The 24,298-nt window shown below is 48.9% G+C and overlaps 1 protein-coding gene across 2 annotated transcripts in view; it reads left to right on the plus strand.

Annotated features, from left to right (window-relative positions):
- HK1 (hexokinase 1) overlaps positions 1–22,942 on the plus strand; it is a 42,355-nt gene extending 19,413 nt beyond the window's left edge. The window contains exons 5-18 of one of the 2 annotated variants that reach the window (XM_074154583.1): positions 2,021–2,116; positions 3,347–3,446; positions 4,267–4,450; positions 4,635–4,790; positions 7,414–7,647; positions 9,697–10,001; positions 10,540–10,688; positions 10,793–10,912; positions 11,659–11,754; positions 12,783–12,882; positions 15,276–15,459; positions 17,569–17,724; positions 18,798–19,031; positions 19,727–22,942. In XM_074154583.1, the coding sequence (XP_074010684.1) occupies positions 2,021–2,116; positions 3,347–3,446; positions 4,267–4,450; positions 4,635–4,790; positions 7,414–7,647; positions 9,697–10,001; positions 10,540–10,688; positions 10,793–10,912; positions 11,659–11,754; positions 12,783–12,882; positions 15,276–15,459; positions 17,569–17,724; positions 18,798–19,031; positions 19,727–19,871 (2,259 nt within the window). In that variant the 3' untranslated portion in view covers positions 19,872–22,942. The remainder of the gene's footprint in view (positions 1–2,020; positions 2,117–3,346; positions 3,447–4,266; positions 4,451–4,634; positions 4,791–7,413; positions 7,648–9,696; positions 10,002–10,539; positions 10,689–10,792; positions 10,913–11,658; positions 11,755–12,782; positions 12,883–15,275; positions 15,460–17,568; positions 17,725–18,797; positions 19,032–19,726) is intronic. The other variant, XM_074154584.1, reaches the window with a different exon arrangement.
- The last annotated feature ends 1,356 nt before the right edge of the window (positions 22,943–24,298 follow it).

Consider the following 24,298-nt stretch of genomic DNA (forward strand, 5'->3'; position numbering starts at 1 on the left):
GTGAAGCGACTGATGAGATCCCCGTGGCAAGGATGCTACGATATTTTCCTTCTTTTTGCTCATGGTATCACAAATGACTCAGCAGCCTCCTGGTCCGGCGTTGCTATGGCAACGGAGCAGCAAATTAATGCAGGAAAAATTAAATCCGCGCAAAAGGCTGTTAAAGCGCGACTTGCTTTTCCAGCTTGCAGGTCTCTAGGTTAGTCCGGCCCAACAGCTCCCCAGGTGCTGCTGCTGAGGAGGGCCAGATGAGGCATGGTTTTTATTACATTTCCCGCTTTTGGAGCGATAACTGAGAGCTGAAACCAAGGGTGCTTGCTAGCTCAGGGTCTGCATGTCGCTAAGAGCAGCGCGCTGCCTTTTCCTGCATCCGTTCAGAAGAGATGAGCTGATTTTGGTGCAGCTCTCCAGTCTGGGCAGGCAGGTAGCATGTGGCTGGGGACACCCGTAGAGACTTGAGGATGAGCGGTGGTGGAGCGGACTCTCTTTCCGAGAGGTTTTGTGATATTTTGGGCATTTGTAAAATATGTTTTTCTGGATTCTGTGGGCCAGATTTGTTCCTGGATTGCTGCTTTGGTGAGGCTGTGCTTGCCTGTGTGCTGGTTCCTCGTGCTTGGTGAGCAGAAGGAGGCAGGGTGCTCCCTGATTTCTCCGAGAGTGACACGGTGGCACTGCATGGCTGGGTCCTGTTCAACCCCGCTGCGCCCCAAGGACTCCTCCCTGCGTGCCGAGGCCTTGCTGGTGAAGCAAAATATCCTTCCAGCACGGTGGCTGCTCACACTGAGAAGAGCTCCTCTTTTGCCAGTGTGGTTTGACCCGTTTCCTGAACGCTAGAAGTTCCACAAAAGACCAAGGGGCTGTTTTGACCATTAAAGCTGTGCCTGCAGAGTGGGCTTTGCCCGTGGTTTTCCTGTGCCAGCAGCACAGGGCTTTGCCGGGTTTCAAAATGATGCTAACGAGGATGGCACAGGGGCAAAACTTATGCAAACTGAGTTTTTGTGGTTTAGTGGTAGGAGTACCTTTTGTTTGGAAAGAGCTGCCCCGATCCCCCTGTCCCCTGTAGCTTTGGGGCTAAATGCTGTTTGCAGTTGGGAGGGTGAACCTGCACAAGACCTGTGGTTGATTTTTAAGCTGAGATATGGACAAACGTACGTCTGGGCAATGTCTGCTTGTGCCTATAGGCTTCAGCTTTTCTGGTTTTTAGCTTCGTGGACTCTCGTTGTGATAGATGTGAATATTGGGATGGGTATGAAAAGCTGAGCTGATTTGAGTCATCTTTCCTGTTGACTACTGTCAATGCGCTTTTCTTTTTTTTTAATTATTATTTACTTATATACCGAATGCTCTGAATCAGCTAGGCATTAGCTAAAATCAGAAAAAAATCAGATGTATTCATTGCCTTGGGGGATTTGCAGACTCTTTATGAGAGTTTGCAGAGAAAGAATTCGACACCAGGATTTCCTTTTTTATCCACGCTGTAAGTTGGGGACATAGGTTGCTACATCTCCAGTATTTCCATTTGCCTCAACCCATAAACACGATCCCACAGCGAAACAAGCCCCGGGCAGTTGGGAATCCAGGCAGCAAGTGTGCAGCAGCCTGGTCCCCGCTGCAGCCGAGTCCTGGGCGTACAAACATCACATCCCTGCTCTTTAGTCAGTCCCGCGCAGTCAGCTTTTTCTGAAAGCAGTCAATTTCCATGGCCCAAAAGGATTAAATGGTTTTCCAAGAAAAACTGTCGAGGAGTAACAGGGAGAAGAGTGGGCTGAAAATGCAAAACGCCAACAAACCATTTTCTAACAAGGGAAGGGAAAACAATGTCCCGTCTTTCAGCTGACTGTAATGAGAATCGAAGACCGCCAATTGTCTCAGGCTGGGTTGTTAGGTCATACAAGAAAAGAGACCTGAAGATGCATTTGACATTAAAATCTTGTTTTTAAGTAAAAAAAAAAAAAAAAAAAAAAATCAGTTTGTGTGTTATGGTGGCATCCTGTTGACTTTTGCTCTCTTGTTTTACCAGGGTATTCTGATAACCTGGACGAAGCGCTTCAAAGCAAGCGGAGTGGAGGGGGCAGATGTCGTGAGGCTGCTCAACAGGGCCATCAAGAAACGTGGGGTAACTTGTACTTCGTTCTTTTTTAAACTCTGTATCAGAGCAGCAAACTGGCTTTTCTTTGTTGGGGACCGCCCTTCCCATCACTGACTTGAGCGTGTGCTCTGAGGGGTGGTGCGGCTCTGCTTTCTTGCGTGAAGATGCGCGGTCTGGCCGTTTTGCTGGGAAAACGGGAGCGACCTCGGAGCTGCTGTGTGGAAGCGCTGTGATTTTCCTCATAGCACAAAACTTGAGTTACTGTGTTGTGGTTTGTCGCTGGCAACCTTCAGCAATTTTATCACTCTCCAGAAATGGAGAAAGCGCTGTGTGTTGGTGCCGTGGCTTTTGGGCCGGGCTCAGCTTGCTCGGGAACGGGAGAGGAGCAGAGCAGAAGAGAAGGGGATTTCAGGCTCAGTGAGTTTCTCACTGCTGATTTTATAGAGGGTGAAGGTGACCAGCTTGCTGATTTCAACAAATAAAAAGGCACTGACCGTGAGATGGAATTAATTTGGGTTTGCGTAATGCTTGCGGCCAGGTGATATGTTGTTTACTCAGCATCCAAATTCATTGGAAACTGGGCAATATTTGGTCTATTTGGGCAGTTTTGGGTCTATGTGGGCAGTTGTGGACTCTTAAGCAAACCTGAATTTTACTGTCACCGAAAAACATTACTGTAGTCGGTTGCTGTCATCAGACTTGATATCAGGTTAGAATAACACACTGGAGAAGCTGGAGTGAGTGCATGTCATTTGGGTATCTTATTTAATTGCATTATTTGCTTATATTTTTGTATTAAAATCTTCGCTTGAAATAAAGCTCCTAGATGTTGTAAGTAAATTCTATGAGAACTGCGTAACTTGGGAATGTTTTCTAGATTGACTCCTCAAGCAACTGCATCAAATTGTTCCATGATGTTTAACTGCAGAGTTCTTCCCTCCCTCGTGCATAGCCCTCTTCTTTCCTGCCTAAGGGTGTGCTTCTGTGAGAGCAGGTCTCTGCTCTCTAGAATTACGCTACTGCTGTTTTATTGTTTGCCTGGTGCATTAGTCTGCTCTCATTGTCTTCCTGGGTATGTGGCGTTGGGAACTGGTGGACGGAATGGTTATATTTAAAAGGATGAGCTGTGGTATTCAGACAAATTACTTGTCTCCTGTTCCTTGTGAAATTAGTTGATACAAGCAAACCGGTGATAAACAAGAGCAATGTTTTCCAGAGAAGCCATATGCTCCAAGTAACGTTTTGTTCCTCCATCAGGACTACGATGCAGACATCATGGCTGTTGTAAACGACACCGTTGGGACAATGATGACCTGTGGTTTTGATGACCAGCGTTGTGAAGTTGGCTTGATCATTGGTAATGCACATTGCTGCTGCAGCATGCATGTGGCTTTTCTCCCTTTGCCTGGCCTGTTTGGTTAGCACCTTATCACAGAATCATAGAATGGTTAGACTTGGAAGGGACCTTAAAAACCACCGAGTTCCACCCACCCTGCCATGGGCAGGGACACCTCCACTAGAGCAGGTTGCTCAAAGCCCCATCCAGCCTGGCCTTGAACCCCTCCAGTGATGGGGCAGCCGCAGCTTCTCTGGGCAACCTGTTCCAGTGTCTCACCACCCTCACAGTAAAGAATTTCCTCCTAATATCTAATATAAATCTCCCGTCTTCCAATTTAAAACCGTTACCCCTTGTCCTGTCACTGCATTTCCTGACAAAGAGTCCCTCTCCGGCTCTCCTGTAGGCTCCCTTCAGATATTGGAAGGCTGCTATGAGGTCTCCCCGGAGCCTTCTCTTCTCCAGGCTGAACAAGCCCAGCTCTCTCAGCCTGTCTTCATAGGGGAGGTGCTCTATCCCCCTGATCATCTTTGTGGCCCTCTGCTGGACCCGTTCCAACAGGTCCATGTCCTTCCTTTGTTGAGGACTCCAAAGCTGGACAGAGTACTCCAGGTGGGGTCTCACAAGCACAGAGTAGAGGGGTAGAATCACCTCCCGTGACCTGCTGGCCACACTTCTCTTGATGCACCCCAGGATGGGGTTGGCTTTCTGGGCTGCCAGTGCACGTTGCCGGCTCATGTTGAGCTTCTCATCCACCAACACCCCCAAGTCCTCCTCAGGGCTGCTCTCAATGATGTCCTTATTGACGAGGATCCTCTCTTATGATGTCCTTTCCCTAAAGGCACTGGTACCAACGCCTGTTACATGGAGGAGATGCGGCACATCGACCTGGTGGAAGGGGATGAGGGCAGGATGTGCATTAACACGGAGTGGGGGGCCTTCGGAGATGATGGCTCACTGGAAGACATCAGGACTGAGTTTGATCGAGAGATTGACCGTGGATCCCTTAATCCTGGGAAGCAGCTGTGAGTGAGACAGTTATTTGTGAGCTTTGCTGCTTTTCTTTTCTGCTCTGTGTTCCCTTTTCCACTTGTGTTATGAATTCAGCAGTTGGAGAAAGCTCAGCTTTGCCCATGGCGAGGCAAGCTACAGGCTGGGCCAGATGGTGCAGTGGCACAGCTGGGTGACTGTGGCTGTCCTCTTCTGCAGGTTTGAGAAGATGGTCAGTGGGATGTACATGGGGGAGCTGGTGAGGCTCATCCTGGTGAAGATGGCCAAGGAGGGGCTGCTCTTTGAGGGGAGAATCACCCCTGAGCTTCTCACCAAAGGGAAGTTTGAGACGAAGCATGTTTCTGCCATAGAAAAGTGAGTACCTCTCCTTCTTCACCCCCCTGGGGTTCACAGTGACTCTGAATGTTAATTTTCCAGCACCTCTGTTTGGTTTCTGGGGAGATGTGCTGCACGGGGGGTGGCTGCCATCCTCCAGCAGGAGGGACACAGCCAGCGCGTAGGCACCCTCAGCAGACAGCCTGTCCCCTCCTACCCAAGATTCCTTCCTTTTTCTGTGTTGGGACGAACTATGAAAACCTACCAGTCTCTGCTACCTCTTGCCCTCCTCGCAAAAACTCGGAAGTTGCTGGCCTGCAGCTAAACACGGGAGTGAATTGGCTTAGTGCCTCCTAGCAAATGCTTGTGTCGCTCCTTGCTGTATCCCCGGGATCACTGGGCAGAAGGAAAACAAGCGTGACAAGGCAGAGCATTCAGTCTCGTAGGCAGTGCCGGGTGCTACGCGGCGACCTCCGAGCTATGTGCCAGTTGGTTTCTTAACGGTGTCATCACCCCTTTGGTCGGTACTTGCCGGCTCTTCCCCCATGCGTTTTTAAAATTCACATCACTGGGATAGTTTGTACTGTAGTCATCGGGCCGGCTTTTTCTTTTCGAAGTGCTGCTGATTTTGGGGCACATGTCTAGAGATACTTGTCGGTGGCGAGTGCAACGCCAAGGGAACAGCTGGTAACTTCTACAAGACCTGTTGCCCCCTGCCCCGTTTTACTCCTCTCCCCATCTCATCTGGACAGCTTTCCATTAAATGTGTGTGTTCATTCACCTTGACCACAGAGGTCCGTGTGACGGACCAATGTAATGTAGGACAACAGTGAGAAAAATGCGGTTATTGAGAAATTCAGCAAAATTTGCCTGAAATCCCAACTCACTCCCTGAAGAGCACTTTGGTTATAAGTAGAGGGCACATCCTCGTGCAGCCTCAAATTTCTAGCTGGTGCTAGCAAGATGCAAGAGTCCTTAGAAAGATGTCTGGAGTGCGGTTAGTAATGACAAGACATACTCCTTGTGTTTTTGTCTGGGAAAGGACCGAGCTGGGCATGGATAAGTTTTGCAAGAAACTTTGTTCTCAGGCTGGGTGCTGATGTGGGAAAGTGCAGCGCAAGAGGCAGAAATTCAGTGAGGTTGTAAAAGTCTGAAAAGAGACACGTTAGGATGAAATCACTTAGGCAACCTTCACTCGGGGTTTTGTTTTTCACGCTGGACTTAATTTATTGAGATGTATGAGCAAGTGAGCATGGGATTAGGTCTAGGCTCAGGCCTGTGCTGAATTGTGGGGCTGGTGTGTCCTGCTCCAGAGAGGACAAGCTCTTTGAAGTCTAAAGCATCAGCGTGATGAAAAAGCGTTTTGATTCCTCCAGGTCTGTAAAAGTGCTTGGAAGTGGCTGACTTTCTCGGGGGTGCGCTGAAGGAGCCGTCATGGGTCCAGCGCTGTTGGACCAACTGCAGCCCGGGCTACATGGTGTCCTCCTGGGGGATGCCTCGGCTTCGTGCTTTTGCTTTCCAAAGTATGAGACTTGGTTTGACCCTCTGGCACAACAAAAACGTGGTCTGCATTAGAGAGATTATTGCTGGACAGGTTTCCAGTGGCATGGTGTACTGTGGCCTTGTAGGAAATGAACTTAAAGGAGGGCAGGCTCTTGGGTACATATGGGAGTAATCATCTGCCCATAGAGTGGCTGCTACAGTACATAGAGTTCCGTGGTTTGTTGGGGGCATGTTTGCACCAGGCTTTAATGGAAAGCTGTTTCTCTCTGTGAATGAGTGCATAGATTCATAGATTGGTCCAGGCCGGAAGGGACCTCCAAAGGTCATCTAGTCCGACCTGCCCGCAGTCAGCAGGGACACCCCCAACTAGACCAGGTTGCCCAGGGCCTCATCGAGCTTCACCTTGAATATCTCAAGGAAAGGGGCCTCAACCACCTCCCTGGGCAACCTGTTCCAGTGTTCCACCACCCTCATGGTAAAGAACTTTTTCCTAATATCCGATCTAAATCTCCCCTTCTCCAACTTAAAGCCATTGCCCCTCGTCCTGTCACTGCAGGCCTTTGTAAACAGACCATCCCCAGCCTTCCTGTAGGCTCCCCTCAGGTACTGGAAGGCTGCTATGAGGTCTCCCCGGAGCCTCCTTTTCTCCAAGCTGAACAACCCCAGCTCCCTCAGTCTGTCCTCATAGGAGAGGTGCTCCAGCCCCCTGATCATTTTGGTGGCCCTCCTCTGGACCCGCTCCATCAGGTCCATGTCCTTTCTATATCGAGGGCTCCAGACCTGCACACAGTACTCCAGGTGAGGTCTCACCAGAGCAGAGTAAAGTGGCAGAATCACCTCTCTGGATCTGCTGGCAACACTTCTTTTGATGCAGCTCAGGATGCGATTGGCCTTCTGGGCTGCGAGAGCACACTGCCTGCTCATGTCCAGCTTCTCGCCCATCAGCACCCTCAAGTCCCTTTTCTCAGGGCTGCACCCTGCATGTTTAGGGCGTTTTAATTCAAGCCTCATGGAGCTTCCCAGTCTAGATCTCCAAGAAATTTTCTTTTTAACCCCTTTCTCAAACCCCAAGCAGGGACATACATGGTTGGATGCGCCTCTGTCCTGCGTTTTATAGCTCCTCGACTAAGGCGTAGCCTTTATTGCTCTCTTTTTGCAGGAGCAAAGAAGGTTTAAACAAAGCCAAAGAAATTTTAACCCGCCTGGGGGTGGAGCCGTCCCATGAGGACTGCATCGCCGTCCAGCACGTCTGCACCATCGTGTCCTTCCGCTCGGCCAACCTGGTAGCCTCCACACTGGGTGCCATCCTCAACCAGCTGCGGGATAACAAAGGGGTCGGCCGCCTCCGGACCACCGTGGGGGTTGATGGCTCCCTCTACAAGATGCATCCGCAGTGAGTCCCTCTGCTCCTGCCATTAATACTCTTCACCCTCTGGTTTGCAAAGGGTCGAGGATGTAACCCCAAGATGTTACCCAGGCATACGGTTTGGGGTGAGATGAGGCATCCGAACCATGGGCGTAGGGTCTGAGATGGGGAGCTCAGTGGAAAGGAGAGGTGTCCTAAGCTGAAGAAGTAGGGTGAGATTATAAAAAAAAAAACAACCCTCAAAACTGCAAAGGAAAGAACCAAACCCCCGAGTAACTGGATACTGCAATATCAGTGCAAACTATGGTTGTTTGAGTACATACCTTAAGGGTTCTCAATAGACCTCTTGGAAGGAGAGTTTCTTTGTCCAAAGTATTACTTTGTGCCTGCCCATTGGGCTTTGAGGAGACCTGCATTAACGCACCTTGATCTCCGTTTTCAATTTAAACTCAGTTGTTTTAAAAATGACTGTGCTGAACCCTACTTTTTTCGAGTCTTTTCTGAAGATATACCTGGAAACCAGGGGAAAAAAATTGGTGCTTACCTTTCTGTGGCCTTTTAAAAACTGGCTTTGTCTCGTTTTTCCCCATCTTGAAAGTTACGCTTTTAATTAAACAGCTGCTTAGATTTATGTAGAAATCAGAGGGGAAGTTGAGCTCTTCTGCCTTGGGTGTACCTGGTCCTGGTTAACAGGGTTTGATGTGAATGTCAGTGTCAAAAATAACCCCAGTGCCTAAGCCCTCGGGCTGCGGATGTTTGGGAGTGACTGTGTGTCCTGGGAGAGCAGCGTCAGCATAAGGGTTTCCAAGCTCAGAATAAAGAAGCATGCAGCGTGGAGGTGTGATTTGTGCACACAGGGTAAAAGCCTTTTATTTAGTAAATAGTAACTGGTGATAACAAGTCAGTCTCCAGTCTCAGCTGTGGGGAGCGAAGGGGAGCAGCAGCACAGCGTACAGGACAGACCGTGGCATTGGAGCTGGCTGGGAGGGCTGGGTGTCATTTGTGAGGAAGCTTTTGAAGGGAGAAAGATGTTTAATGTTTCGTTTTCAGTTTCTCATTATTTTGTTGAAAAAAACCCATTTTCTCAGTTAAAGAAAACCATAAAATTTTGGCAAAAAAAATAATTTCCAAGAATGCTATTTTGAATGGCTTTTCCAGATAGGCAGGTCTGGGGTGTGTTAAGATAACAAACATGGGCAATTTTTCTTTCTGAACTGTTTCCCCACACCATCTAACCCAGTGAATCCAGGACAGCTTGATGACCCCAGGAGAGGAGATCCAGTGTTGGAGCCCAGGGGGTTTCTCCCATCTAGGGTCAGGTTCAGGGGATGAGACTCTAATGCTCTCTCCTGCTTTTTGCTGGCTTTTCACAGAATCACAGAATGACATGGGCTTGGAAGGGACCTCTGGAGATCATCTAGTCCAACCCCCTGCCAAAGCAGGTCCAGCTAGAGCAGGTTGCACAGGAACGTGTCCAGACAGGTTTTTAATGTCTTCAGAGATGAAGACTCCACCGCCTCTCTGGGCAGCCTCTTCCAGGGCTCTGCCACCCTCAAACTGAAGAAGTTCCTCCTCATGTTTAGATGAAACTTCTTAGGTTCAAGTTTGTGCCCATTTCCTCTTGTCCTGTCCCTGGGCACCACTGAAGAAAGACTGGCCCCATCCTCCTGACACCCACCCTTTAAGTATTTATAGGTATTGATCACATCTCCCCTCAGCCTTTTCTTCTCCAGACTAAAAAGACCCAAGTCCCTCAGCCTTTCCTCCTAAGGGAGATGCTCCAGGCCCCTCATCATCTTTGTAGCCCTCTGCTGTCCCCTCTCCAGCAGTTCCCTGTCCTTCTCCAACTGGGGAGCCCAGAACTGGATGCATTTTTCGTAGAAATCCGAGAGAAAAGAGGCCATAGGGAAGAACTACACTCCCTGGGCGGTTTCCCTACTTGGCAGGCTGTAGCTAGTCTGGGCGTGATGATGCTCCTCGCTCCCCTCGCAGTTGGTCCGTGTGGGCAGCATAGGTTTTTGGGGGTGTTGGGAGAGGCAAGGCAGACGGTGGGCTTGCAGCCTCCCCTCCTCGCAGGTACGCCCGGCGCTTGCACAAAACCACCCGGCGCTTGGTGCCTGACTCGGAAGTGCGGTTCCTGCTGTCGGAGAGTGGCAGCGGGAAGGGAGCGGCGATGGTGACGGCGGTGGCGTACCGGCTGTCGGAACAGCACCGGCTCATCGACGAGACGCTGGCCGAGTTCAAGCTCACCCACGAGCAGCTGCTGCAGGTGAAGAAGAGGATGAGGGCGGAGATGGAAGCGGGGCTGAAGAAGAAGACGCACGAGACTGCCAAAGTGAAGATGCTGCCCACCTTTGTCCGCAGCACACCGGACGGGACAGGTAGAGGCATGGCTGGGCTCTCAGCAGTTGGGTTTGGGTTTGGTGGAGGGTTGAGCAGATCTGGTGCAACGGAAGAGGAGCTTCCTGAGCTGCCCAAAGGAGGGAATCCCAGCCCTGGGCAGAGCAGCCTGTGCTGCCTTTGTGCCGGTTGCTGGCAGCCCAGCCCGTGTCCTTGCCCCAGGATGCATCAAGCCAGGACCTGTGAGGAGAAAACTCATAACCCAAACCTATCTGAACCCTGTCTGCACAACCTGGGTAGTTTTTTCCATTTCAGGATGGCTGGCCAAATTTCTGCTTTCTCTCAGGGAACAGTTGTGTGGGTCCCCTTTCCCTTGTTGGCTTAAAACAAAACAAAACCAAAAAACACACAAAAAAAGGCTGGAATAATCAGAGCAGCATCTAAAATCCTCCTTGGGTGAAGATCTTCCCAACTGAGAGCTTCTAAGAGATTTTATATTGAAGTGCTTTCTGGGGAAAACATTTCTTAAGATTTTGCTTATGGTTCTTTAAATACACACACACGCGCATTCTTTTACAGAGAATGGAGACTTTCTGGCACTTGACCTCGGAGGGACAAACTTCAGAGTTTTGCTGGTGAAAATCCGCAGCGGTAAAAGGAGAACAGTGGAGATGCACAACAAGATCTATGCCATTCCTATAGAGGTGATGCAGGGAACAGGAGAAGAGGTGAGTATTTGTGTTTCTCTTTTGCAGCACTGCTGCTTTTATGAATACCTTCTTAAGAGCATGTAACGCGTACAACTTCAAACGCGTGACTTTTCTCTTTAAAGCTGTTTGATCACATCGTTACCTGCATTTCTGACTTCCTGGATTATATGGGGATAAAAGGCGCACGTCTTCCTCTGGGCTTCACATTTTCCTTCCCTTGCAAGCAGACCAGTCTGGATGCTGTAAGTTCTTTAGTATCTTTTGAATCTGCTTTTGTGCTTATTCTAGGTCCCATTTCTCTGCCTTTGCCTGTCATCTACATGACACTTACAGGGAGGTTGTACAAGGGGAGGGTTCATGCTCTGACCCTGACCACTACAGCTGCTCCTATAAATAGTTCCTTTAAAGGTAGTAATGCAAATGCTGCTCAGCCCATGGCTGTGACAGATAAGAGCATTTAAATTTTCCGTGGTGGCGATACCCCTTTTTTTAAGGCATTGTGGTTTTTTCCAATTGTATAAACCTGCTGGACTGTGATACTTCCCGGGTTTTGCAAGCAGTAAGCAAAAGTCCATCCCTGCTGCTCACTCCTGTTCCCCAGCTGATCTGCTCTCCCCGATGGAGTGGATGGATCAGGGCCTGCTCTGCTCGGCTATGTCACCCCGCAGGTGACAGCGTAGCCTGCAGCTGTCCCTGCCATGTGTACCCTTTTTCTCTTTGCTTTTGTGTTTAACTTCTTCACTGCCAAGTTTCACCAACTTGTCATCCTGTCATCAACCCATGGGGTTGGAGCTGCGGTGTACGATAACCTGTGGTCACCCATGTGAAGCGTTGTGATTTTGTGCTTTTATGGGCTGGGAAGGTCAGCAAAATGCAGGACAGTTATCAGATAGAAATGCTCAGTGGTCATCTTTTAGAGGATTGTGGATTTTTTGGGACAATCTGTAGTGCACCAGGAAACTCAATAACCTAATTTCTTTCTTTTTAGGGGATCCTCCTCAATTGGACGAAAGGCTTCAAAGCTACAGACTGCGAGGGAGAAGATGTGGTGTATTTGCTTAGAGAGGGAATTAAAAGGAGAGAGGTGATTTTTTTTTTTTTTCTTTTGGTTTTGTTTTCTTTTTCTCCTCCTACTTCTCCCTCCCCTCCAGACTTGACAGATCCAGTAGATCAGACTGGTTCCCTCTCACAGGGTTTGTGTGCCTTGAGGATATGGGCTGTGCCTCCTGTCCTGCCCAGGAGGTGTTTGCCTTGCAGCGGGTCCAGATACAGCAGCCCCCAACGCGGTGTGGCTGTGCTGCCTCTGATGCTGGCATGTAGCCTGACCACCACGTAGGATGGTCTAGAGGGTGTGCAGTGGAAATGGGAGAGTTCAGCCACCAGACCAAAATTGCTACTCAAAATGAGCCACACCGGGCATTCTGTTTCATTGCTTGTTTTTTGTTTTTTCCACAGAGACTTCTAACTTGCTAAATTTGGCAGAACTTTCAAGGCTTCTTTCAAATCCTGTGGCAATTTTCACTGCATCAGAGCATGGAGAAGGCAGGAGTTTTCAATGTAGTGATTGCAGGAATCCACCTCAGTGCACCCTAAATGACAGTTTTTACCCCTCCCGAGCCTTGTTCTTGAAAAAGGTCTCAAGCGGAATCTTTCTGTTATCTTTCTAGGCAAGGAAGGAAAGCAGCCTGAGGAGAGCATTAATTTTAGCAGAGTTTTATGAGCGAGTGAAAAGAGGATCTTAAAAACCCTTCCTACTGGGTTTGCTCCTGCACTGCTGTAATATACAACAGTGATAGCCCTCTACCATATGCCTGTGTACAAGATCTGTACTTAAATATATCTAAGCCAAAGAGAACAGTCAGGAATATACTTTTTTTTTTTTTTCTGAAGACAGTGTCTACTGTGGGTAAAGCATGCGAGGAGCCTTAGCTACCTGCTAGTAGATCAAGTTCCTGTTTCTGCATGTGTAAAATCAGGATGGTACTTTCAGTTGTTTGTTTCCAGTGTGCTTTGACAGAGTTCCCGACGGTGTACTCCTTTTGTGTCTTCCCTTTGGTGTGGTGAGTTGCCCCAAGGCCAGAGTTCTCACTGTTTTATTTCTCTCTTCCGAAGGAGTTTGACTTGGATGTGGTGGCCGTGGTGAATGATACAGTGGGTACAATGATGACTTGTGCTTATGAAGACCCAAACTGTGAAATCGGACTCATTGTGGGTGCGTGTCAGAGCTGCTTTTTATTTGACACTTCTTTATGAAACACTACGTCGACACATCTTTCTGTATTCTCGTGGAGACATCCCCGTGGTTAACTGAAAATAGAGCTAGGGTGTCCAGGAGTGAAAGATTTTGAGATTAACGAAAGGAAGCTGTGTGAAGGAATTAAGAGCAAAATTCAACAGCCAGCTTAGTCCTGTGCGTGATCAGCTGAGATAAGCACAGGCTGTAATGCTGAACAAATCCTGCCTGTTTTAACTGGGAAGCGAGCTTGGGAAGCGAGCGACTGTGGGCTTGGGTAGCTCCACCAGCTGTTGGGATATCTGTTAGTTTAGCCCGTAAGAGTTTCCCTGCCGGGGTGTTCAGGTAGCCCACCGCTTCCCTTGAGCATGTGGTCTCTCAGAATAAACTTGTGAAGCACAGCCACGATTCCCGAATGGCATGTGGTGGGAAGCTCTGATAGACAAAGCGCAGCAACTGACAGCTCCCTTCCCGGCAGTGAGACAGCTGAGAGAATTCCACAGGCGACTCCAATGGCTTTGCAAATGCCACACTGTGGGTGCCTGTGGCACAAGGCACTGTGAATTACCAAAGCTCTCCAGAGAAATGAGCTTTCAGTGGGAGAGAAGGGGAAGAGGCACCTGCAAGCTTTAAGGATGCTTTTGGTTGCGAGGTGGCTTGTAGGAAAATAAAACGCCGCCGATTTCTCCTCCAGACAGCTGGAAAATGTCTAGGATGAGTCAGCACAGTGCGGTGTGGGTAGGAAGCCGTGTCTGCGCAGCTCCGTCAGTGGTGTGTTTTCAGGGACAGAGTTCCCCGCGGGAAGGACAGCGTGTCCTTGGGGTGCTGAGAGCATCCTCCGAGGACTGTCTGCTGCAGCCCTGCCAGATGCCCTCTCCAGCCAGCCTGTCTGTGCGCAGAGCAGGGGGTCGGAGGTGGCCTGGGTACATCTGGGATAATGAGAGGGAAAGCCCTGGGGCTCTGACGGCTCCTTCTGCCCTGCCTGAGTTGCCTTGGCCAGGCTGATGGGGCTTGCCGAGGAGCCTGCGTGAGCCGGCAGTCGCCCTGCTCTACCCAGTGCAGGGAGGTGGGTAAAATTTCCTGCTGTTGCTTGGCAGGGAAAAAATATTCTTGCAAGGGCGAGTTCATGTCACGCTGGTGCCCTGTCTCTGCCCAGTGCCAGCTGTCCTGCCCAGCCGAGTCGATGCTTTGAGCCTCCACTGCTGAATACTTTGGAAATAGGCACTGATGAGACCAGGTCTCTGCTTTTTATCTGCTGGCAACAGGAGATCATCTAAAAGCCTGTCAATCCAACAGCCTGTATTTAATTGGTATCCACGTATCCAGGCAGCCCTTACTTAGCTCGTTCTGGATGGATGATGAGACTTGGCATTGTCAGGAGGTTGGCCAGTGCTGATGGTCCACAACTGGGTTCGCTCTGGTTTGCTCCTGCAAACCTGGGTCTTGGTTTGCAAGCCTGGACTTCCCTCCCCACCCCCCCAAAACCCGTGTCGTGGCTCAGCTCCCCTGTAGCAGGGGCTTACTGTGGGACAACCTACTTTTGCTCAGACTTTATTAATACAGTACCCTAAAAAAATCACAAAGGAAAGCAGACTTGCTGATGTCACTGGTGCAGAATCTGTGATGGGGGGTTATATGAGAGTTCAGTAGGCAGCTTCAAGAAAACTTTAGCCCCAGGTAGCAGCAAAAGCTGCCCTCTCTTTGCTAATAAAGCTTTGCTCCCTAAGGCCTCGGTGTACACGGAACACTTTGTAATTGCCACGCTCCTTGGGATCGCCTTTAAGCAGCATCAGATATGGCATCATTTCAACATGGAAGTAATCTTCCTGCCAGAGAAACTTTAAGCAATTTGAATCAGAAAAGAAACACCGAGGAAGAACTGAAAAATACCCTGCAATTAGCTGGTAAACCCCCTAGGGTTTTCTTTGCCTGATGCCTCAGAACTTGCTGAGGTTTTCAGTTCCGCAAGTTTTCCCCCGAATTTTGTGGGCCCATGGGCTTTTGGAAGGTGGTTCCTAACTTCAAAATCCAGCTGGTTTCTTGCTGCGGTTTTGGGTTCAGAAGAACCTGAGGGTTGGTGTGCCAAAAGTGCCGCGCTGCTGCTCCTCCCTGTAGTGGGGGACCCTCAGCCCAGGTGGCCTGGGTGAGCCTCTTCTTCTCTTAGCCACCCTGAGCAGTGCATCGCAGCAGTAATATTGTCCCTCAATTCAGGATTATTAAAGAGTGAGGGTTTTTTTATGATGTTTCAAATAATGATCATTCAGAAAAAGCGCATTCAAGATGCCCCAGAAGATTTTGTCGGGGCCCTTGTGCTTATTCTAGTGTCGCTTTGCTCCAAAACAAAGAGTAATTTCAGTATTTTTTCCTTTCAGGAACTGGCAGCAACGCCTGTTACATGGAAGAGATGAGAAACATAGAGATGGTGGATGGTGAGCAAGGACGGATGTGCGTGAACACGGAGTGGGGAGCGTTCGGGGATAATGGATGCCTGGACGATATCAGGACAATATATGACAAAGCAGTTGATGACTATTCACTAAACGCTGGAAAGCAAAGGTACTGCGGGATAAATGGTGTGCTAAGTATAAGCCAGGCTGCCTTAAATGCTTTTAAAAGAGAACTGGATTTCTCCCAGTTGGAGAAGGGAGAGGTAAAGAGTTGAAAATGACTGCAGCCCTGCTATCCTGTGGGATCTCCCTCTTCTGTGCTTTTCCTGGTCGCTGCTTTTTTTGCGGCTTATTTGCTGCCATGGGACTGCAGCAGGGTTTTTGGTGAGAGCTTCAAGAGTCTTGAAATTACTGGGAGACTCTTTTTTTTTTTTTTTTTTTTTTTTCTCATCCTGTGTCGTACTGAGAGGTTTAAAGTTGGCTTGTCGTTCTTTGCTCTTGGTCTCAGTTTAATCTCTTTTAGCTGAACTGTCTTCGTTAGAGGGCTCTGCCTCTAGAAATCCTCAGCCTAGACCAGCCAGCATGGCTGGAGCTTGGAGCTGCTCACTGTAAAGCAGTCAGGAGTTTTCTAGCAGTTGCAGCCAGGTCTGATTTCAGGCAATTTTCTGGGTGAAATGTGTCGTGTTAGAGGACCTGCCTTCCTTGGCCCTGGAGGTTGGATCCCATTTTGGGGGTACAGCTTTTGTTTGCGCAAGTGCTTCCCTTCCCCCTTCACTAAAGGGTTAATAAGGAGATGATCACAAGCTGATGAAACTGGCTGAGACTTCTGCATGCCCAGACTGCAATTGTTCATAATTTCTCTGCAGCAATGCGTTGATGCCAGGAGCTTTTAAAAAGATTTTGTGACTAAAGTAAATCTGCCTGACAACCTGGGGGATGCAGAGAAGTTGGCAGGTCCATTGGGAAGCTCTTTAGAAGTTAGGACTCAAACAGACCTGGAGAGGCAGATGCTGAGCCAGCCTGATGCAGGGGCAGAGTTGGCATGGAGTAAGCAGACACAGGGCAGTAGCCGGGGGAATAATTTATTCCAAAGAGAGTTAGGCACTCAAGAGGGGAGGACACTTGCTGGGTACAAGCCTGAGAGAGCTCATAGTATTAAATGGACTGCATGGCCTGCTTCCAGCAGGATGGCGTGCTGGGCTCCGCTCAATCCAGGGCAGAAAACCCTTCTTTAGAGCTTCAGGAGGTGAAATAAAGGATGAATCACTGAACGCATTTTTCGATAAATTGAAAAGCATTTAGTTCTCACCGGTAAGGGCACAGCTCGTGGACCCCAAAATGCTCCATTCAAACCAGAATGATGCTGGAGGAGGAGTGCCCAGTGGACCTTTTGCCCTCTTTTCTGCCCTGTACCGGTGCCAAGCATTGCTTGTGGACTGCTCCTTGTCGTGTGCCGGGAAGAGGTCTGCAGGTGGAAGACATTCCATCTCTCTAGCCTTGGGGCAGGCCTGCAAGTGGGAAGCTCGGGTCCTGTGTGCAAAGTCGGGGGCAAGAGGAGTTCAAGACAGCTTGGTTCCTCCCTGTGGGTTTTCGACCACTGGTTCCCTACTGGAAACCAGGTACTAGAATTAACTGAAAAGCATAAACCAACCCTGGCCCCCCAGCTTGCTGGTTTACAGGTCCTATGAGCGTGCCAGACATATATTTTCACATCTTTTGTCTTTCACAAGGTTTTGCAGCACAGGACTCCCTTAAAAACACCGCACTTAGTGACTGTACCTTGTGGTTCTCCTGTAATTTTGCTGCATGGAGCCGCTGAGCATTTTCTGTTGAAGGTCTTAGCCATGATTCAAGGGGGTTCCCAAATACTGTGCGGTGGAAACATGTTTTCCCTGAGGTCCACTCAGGGCTGTCGCTGGGGGATGCACAGCAAATTTGGCTTTCATCTGGGCGCTGTCCTGCTCTCTGGCAACGGGTTTTCATTTCTTCCATCTGGGAGAAACACCAGCTGACATTAACAGCAGCTTGGCCGGGGGAACATGGCAGCGAGGAATAGATGAAATGTTTCTAGACGGGCTTACAAGGCTTCCCACTGAGTCTTCATGCATTTTCTTGACGCGATTTTTCTAGTAAACGGCCATTCTGTGTAAATTAGGTTGCGTATTTCGTGTCCCCAGTGTGTGTGGGCAGGACACCTGGCTGAGAACGCAGCTGCGATGCTGCCTTTGCAAATGTGAGCAGCGTCCCTCTGAGCCTGTGCCCCTGTCTTTCATTGCAGGTACGAGAAAATGATCAGTGGGATGTACCTGGGGGAAATAGTCCGCAATATTTTGATCGACTTCACCAAACGGGGGTTCCTGTTCCGAGGCCAGATTTCAGAGACGCTAAAGACCAGACATATCTTTGAAACAAAATTCCTTTCTCAGATTGAGAGGTAAGAGCGCCGCACGGGAGGCTGTTCGGGGCGAAACAGTCTGGCAACACTTGTCTGGTGACACTGCTGGAGGCGAGGGACAGCCAGCGAGCATTGCTTGGTTCTTCCGAGATAATTTTGCTTTCAGCAAGAGCCTGCGCATGTGCAGGAGGACTCTTTACAACGTCATCTGAATTTCTAGCAGCGGTGACTGCTAAATCATGGGAAGGGCTGTCGAGGATTCCCATACTGTATCGTTTTATTTGCTTGCCTGGAAATCAAGCCATTTTCCTGTGCCCCTTGTGTGTGTCTAGCTATAAGTGTTGAACTGAATGAGCACTAGCTGAACAAGCACTGCTTTACTGGATGCTTTTGTGTCTTTATTGCTCGGACTCTGTGTTTTAAAGTAATCTTAAAGTGGGGGAAAAACCCTAAGTTGGTGATATTTTCCTGAAATGCCCTTTGGTAAGAAAAGAGAAGGGGAAGCAATGCAGAGCTGGACTCGGAGCCTCCCTTGCTGCCTGTGCCCCTCTCCTGCACTGTGGCATAGACTCATAGAATCGTCTAGGCTGGAAGGGACCTTTAAGATCAGCGAGTCCAACTGTTAACCTAACACTGCCAGGTCCACCATTAAACCATGTCCCTCAGCACCACATCTAGCAGTCTTTTAAATACCTCCAGGGATGACGATTCAACCACTTCCCCGGGCAGCCTGTTCCAATGTTTGATAACACTTTTGGTGAAGAAATTTTTCCTAATATCCAGTCTAAACTTCTCCTGGTGCAACTTGAGGCTGTTTCCTCTTGTCTTACCGCTTGTTACTTGGGAGAAGAGACCAACTCTCACCTCACTACAACCTCCTTTCTAGGTGGTTGTAGAGAGTGATAAGGTCTCCCCTCAGCCTCCTTTTCACCAGCCTAAACAACCCCAGCATGGTGCAGAGGTGAATGAATCTGCATTCCCCGAGGTCTCTGGTGCTGGCAGTAAAGGCTGCTGCCTTGGTGTGGGCGCAGCCATCGATGCAGTGTCATTTGTGGCCGTGGCTTGACTGAGGGAAACCTTTAATTTAACACTGGGCTCTTCTGCTTCTGCAGTGACAGGTTAGCCTTGCTGCAGGTGCGAGCCATCCTCCAGCAGCTGGGGCTCAACAGCACCTGCGACGACAGCATCATTGTCAAGACCGTGTGTGGAGCAGTGTCGAGGCGAGCAGCTCAGTTGTGCGGCGCTGGAATGGCTGCGGTTGTAGATAAAATTAGGGAGAACAGAGGATTAGAGCACCTGGAGATAACGGTTGGTGTGGATGGGACTCTGTACAAACTACATCCACAGTGAGTATTCACCTTCCCGGCGTTTGCTTGCCCGCGATCTGTAGCCCGCTGCTTATGCATCCTTTCTCTCGAGGCACTGGTCTCTCCTACTTGCTAGGATAAAAGCTAGGGGAAAAAAGACTTAATCAGGGATGGTCAGGGCTTTCTAAAGGGCAACGAGAAGATCAAGAAGGACTTGAGAAGGATTCTGGGGATGGTGACACGCTGGAGGGGGACGCAGATTGCCGCACAGGGAGGGAAGGATGTCTTGGCTGTGCACAGGCAATAACAGAGCAGTGCTGCAATGCCTGGTGCCCCTTTGGAGGATGCTTCTGTGCAGCGTGCAGGGGAGATGGGCTGCTGCGAAGCAATGGCAGGCGAGGGTGGGAGTCTGAAAGAGCTGGCAGCGGGAGGAGGAGAGGACCTAGCGCCCATCTGTGGTGTGCATGGAGGGTGATGGGTGGGAAGGAGGTGATTACGCGGTCTCTTCTCTCCCCTTTGCTTTGGTACTAGCAACCAACGTTAGCCCCACACAGGCAGGGGTGGTATGCAAGTGGTTTTTTCCTTTAACTCCCAGTCTTAAAATCCACTCTAGTTTCCAGCATTTTCGTTCTTTCCCCGGGGAAAGGGGGAGCACTGCAAAGGCCCGTGGCAGTGCTACACTCGGCAGGTGCTGCGGGACCTCCCTCACCCGCTGCCGTTGTTCCCTTTTGCAGCTTTTCGAGGATCATGCACCAAACAGTCAAAGACCTGGCACCCAACTGCGACGTGACCTTCCTGCTGTCAGAGGACGGCAGCGGGAAAGGGGCAGCGCTCATCACAGCGGTGGGATGCAGGCTTCGCGATGCCGAGCAGAACTGAACTCCGCAATCCCGGCCCCGATTCTGTCTTGTGAGCACTTTCTCATAAAGCAGCGACTGCATAGTCAGAACTGGTAAAAACCCAGAACTCACTGCTTTATCGGGGAAAAAAAAAAAAACAACAAAACAACTAATGACATAAAAAAATAGGATACAAGATAGAATGTGTGCTGTTAATAATATCTCCTGTTTCTGGACCCCAATCTGCATGTTTCTTATTCACCTTGTTGGTACCTTCCCCATCTGTAGGTCATGGAAAAATCAGTCTATAATTTCTGCAGCTGTCAAAAATCAGTTGTTGTCTGAGATGAAATTGCCCCCAAGTGATGTGCGTTGAGAGCTACCCTACCAAATGTGTTCTTTGCAGCATCCCTGTTAAGCACACCGCCAGCACGCTGACCACCAGACCCGGGTGTTGATGCTTTTAGCAAAGGGGAAGCAACAGCTCCCTCCTGCATATCTACCTGCTGTTGTTTCGTATCAAGCGGTTGTGAAAACATTATGGTGTGTCAGCAACTGTGCACGCACGTAACTCTATAGTGGGACTTGACAACGCGACTTACTTGCTTCCTTGATGCCTCTTTTGTCATGGTAAAAGTAAACGCCCTTGTCCCACAGATCTGGTTCCACTGGTATTTCCCATTGCTTCTGTGAATAGTGTTGTGTTTCTGGGCGAAATCTGTCGCGTTTGGGCAAGAAATCCCTACAGAGTAAAACAAAGTGGTTGGTGATTGGGGTAATCCAAATCTCCAGACCCGGGAAATCGGTAGATATATGGTCCCTAGGTGGGCTGTGCTGTATTCTTCTGTTTAAGAGTTCTTATTAAAATATTTTCTATCTCTTCTTGTTAGTCTAGATCAGCCTAAACCTTCTACCAAATCTGCAGCTAGACAGTGTCACTTGGATGTGGATACTTCCGTCTCTCGCCTTAAATGGGTATTTGCTTCCACACAAAGCTTTAATACTTTAATACTGTTAAGCAGCCACTCAAAACACAAACACTCAGCCAGAGTTAGTGATCAGAAAGGAATACGAGGGTTTCATTTTGTTCTTGCCTTTGAGGACCCGGGTTCATAAGCTAAACACGCCATAAGGCCAAAATAGGACCCAGCTTATTCCAAGGACTAAAGCAACAGCAAAGATCGTATACGCTCGGTGTATCCTGTCCTCTGTCGAGTCAATGCCATTATTATATTTGCATACCAGTTGCATTACTTAAATTGAGAAGCAGTTAGGAAGGCAAACGATGAATAACATTTGCAAGTCACGCTACTTTCTGCAAAGAGGGAGACCACACAGTAGTCCTTAATTCCCGCTCTTCTACCAAAAATGAATTTGAGATGTCTGCATGGTTTTCCCTGCTGCCTTTTCCTGCAGAAAGTAGATGGAAATTTGCAGGCTACTCCTCTTTGTCCTCGTTCCACTCCCCACAGATTTGGATTGCCCTACCTATCGATAACATTTCAATATGCATTATGGTGCACTGTGAGTGAATGTTGTAAAGTAACATGTGAGTCACAAACAGTCATTGCAGCTTTAAGTGTGTGTCTACCTGAAAAATTGCATGCCTAACTGGTTTTGCAAAGGTAGAGAGTCTTTTTACTTTGCACACTAGTAGCTCCGATACTAGTGTTACGTGATACTTGTGAAAATATTAAACTTTTTTTGATGTGCGTTAACTGGTGTTTAGTGGTTCTTTCTGGAAGAGGTGCTGTTGGCTGGTGGCTTAGTGCTTTGGGAAGAGCTATTGTGTAGGGAGAGCTGCAACCTAATCCCAGTGGTGCCTGCGTTTTGTGTGTGTGTTTTTATTCCCGGGCATTCGGGGTCAGATTCAGACAGGGTGGATTTCACCCGGGTCCCCATGCCTCGTGTTTCCTAATGTAGTTCAGCAGACGCACGGAGCTGACAACAATACCAAATCTTGGGGCGCGTGTAGTTTGTCCGGGTGCCTCTCACGCCCTGTCTCACGCGGGGGGGGATCTGCAGTGCAGGAGAACCTCAGCCCGCTGCATCCAAGCCAATGTGATTATATTGGATTACATTAGGCTTTCCCAGATACACAGCGATGGATACGTCGGTCGCTGCCGAGCTCTGATGCCTGTCAGAGTCTGTAGCCTCCCTGTGTGCGGAGGGTTAACGTTTGCAGATTCACAGTCAGGAGCTCGTACACCGTGTGTTTGCGCATCCTGTGTTGGAGTTGTATGTGAAAGCTCCTTTTTGCTACACTAAGGTTGGGCTTCTCCAATAACCCCATCGTATGTTACCGCTTGAATAGTCTCTGACGCTCTTGATGTGCAGCTATGACCCCAGACAGGAGACAGAAGAAGGTGAGAAAGTTTTTTAGGCACAGGGGACACATTGCATTTTAATTGCTTGAAGGTTTGCGAATCTTATGCCTGCTGTTGGCAGTGCTGTAGGGGTGGTGTGAGCCGTGCCTGGGGACCTGGTTTCGGAGCTCTTCAGCATCTGAGGGCTAGGCTCAGTGAGGATAGAGGATGAATGAAAAGTGGAAGTTAAACTTGGTCTCAGGGTGACTGTGGATTTTGGAGATGCTGGCATAGGTCGTTTTGTTTATTGGATCCAGCTGATAACAAATAGGGAGTGTGTGTTTCTAACAGCGCAGCTTGTCCTACTGCGGACCATAGGTGACGTACTCGATAAGATACGGCAGTTCTTTTCCAAAGGGAGACCTGGTGGGATTTCCATTTCCAGACTACTTCTTACCCCTAGGAAACTGTTCCAAGTGAATCACAAGCTATAACTGTCCGAAGAAATGTCTCCAATGTTACCCAAGCAATGACTGAGATGTCTTACTTAAAGCTTTTAGGCTTGGTGGATAAAATCATAGTCCTCTTAATTGTTAAGCTGTAATTACTGCAATATGAACACAAAAATCTTATATTTCCTGGGGAAAAGATCATTTGCATACCACTGTTGTAATGTCATCCGCTCCTTACTCCTCTGGGGGTTCTCTCAGAAGCCTTTTGAATGGGTTTTAAAACAAGCAGACTTTGTTTTGTTTTGTTTTCATAAGAAAATAGCAGAAGGAAAAATAAAGTGTTTCTGAACTTCTGAACCCCGTTCTGTGCTTTTTGTTCGTTCCTTTGCCATAAGAACGAGATTCTTCAAATGTTTTTCTTTCCTGACAACAGGGTCTCCTTTGCTGCTTAGAGCACGAGTAACCGTGCGGAGGAGGGATTTATTGCTGACCTGGAGGTGTTTTACTGCTGCGTGGTACTTAATCATGTCTATATTTATATGAAGAATTGCATGTATTTACTATGGAGCATGGTGTTCCTGTTAGCTCATATATCACGGGAAATAATGTGGTCTGCCTTGGCATGCCTTTTCTTCCAGTATCTAACGAGGGCTCAGAGTGTCTCTGCTCACTTAACTGTTGCTGTGTCTAGCAGAGAAACTTCTCAGCATCTGCAGCGTGAGCCCTTCAGGGCACACGGGGAGTTTTGCTTGCGACCTGAAGAAGTCACCCTCTGCTCTCTGCACCCAAACACGGGAGGGAGAGATGCCGTGAGCTGCCGGGAGAACATCAGTGCCCGTCGGGGACCGCAGAGGGGAGACAGTGCCAGCACGTCCGTGTCACTTGGGCATCTGAAATAGGCTCTGGCTGGCTGTTACAGCGTGATGGAAGATGGGATGCTCAAGAAAGGCCTGTTTGGTCTAAGAAAGATCCGCATCAGAAAGCTGCAGGGTTTAAAGGCCTTACAGTCACATCGGCTGGGCGTGGGAGAGGAATGGCTTATAGATACGAAATAGTGAACTCTGTGTGTAGGTGTCCTTCAGTTCCTCTCAGCAAGAGTCTTTGCACCTCTAGTAGGATCCCAGAGACGCGTGCCTTGCAGAGCATCCCTCCCAAATTGCTTTGAATCCCTTCAGAAGAAAGACTTGGTGGCGTCTGTCTGTAAATGCCTCTTATTGCTCTCCCTCTGCCCTGGACGCACCCCAGCGGGGCGGCATCGGGAAGAGCAGGCTGGCCAGTTAAGAGGGCTGGACAGGTAACATCTAGACTAGAAACTTACCTGCTGAATGATTTAAAATCATGAACTTTTTAAGAAGGGCATGCGGCCACATGCTCTATTGTCCCATTAGCAAGACAAGTTTGTTGAGCTTCTGTGTACTTGTTCTCCACAGCAGCCAGGGAGGTGAAGAAGATCGAGTGGAGAAGGAAGATGTATCTGCTGGTTCCTGTGTTGAAACAGACTTGGAAAAGTCGTACCCCTGAGTACTCTTTCAGTTCAAGCCACGAATCTTTTCTCTGAATTTACTGCAGAATTTAAGCCTTGTAGTTTTGCTTTTGCAGAGCAAAGGGGAACATTTCAAATAACTGGATCTTGTTGACATTGCAGGAGCTTTTTGTATGCGAAGGTACGGCTCTGTGATATTACATACAAACCTGTCATGAAAGGTGAA

This window comes from Numenius arquata, chromosome 10 (genome assembly GCF_964106895.1).
Source record: "Numenius arquata chromosome 10, bNumArq3.hap1.1, whole genome shotgun sequence".
Classification (NCBI taxonomy): Eukaryota; Metazoa; Chordata; class Aves; order Charadriiformes; family Scolopacidae; genus Numenius; species Numenius arquata.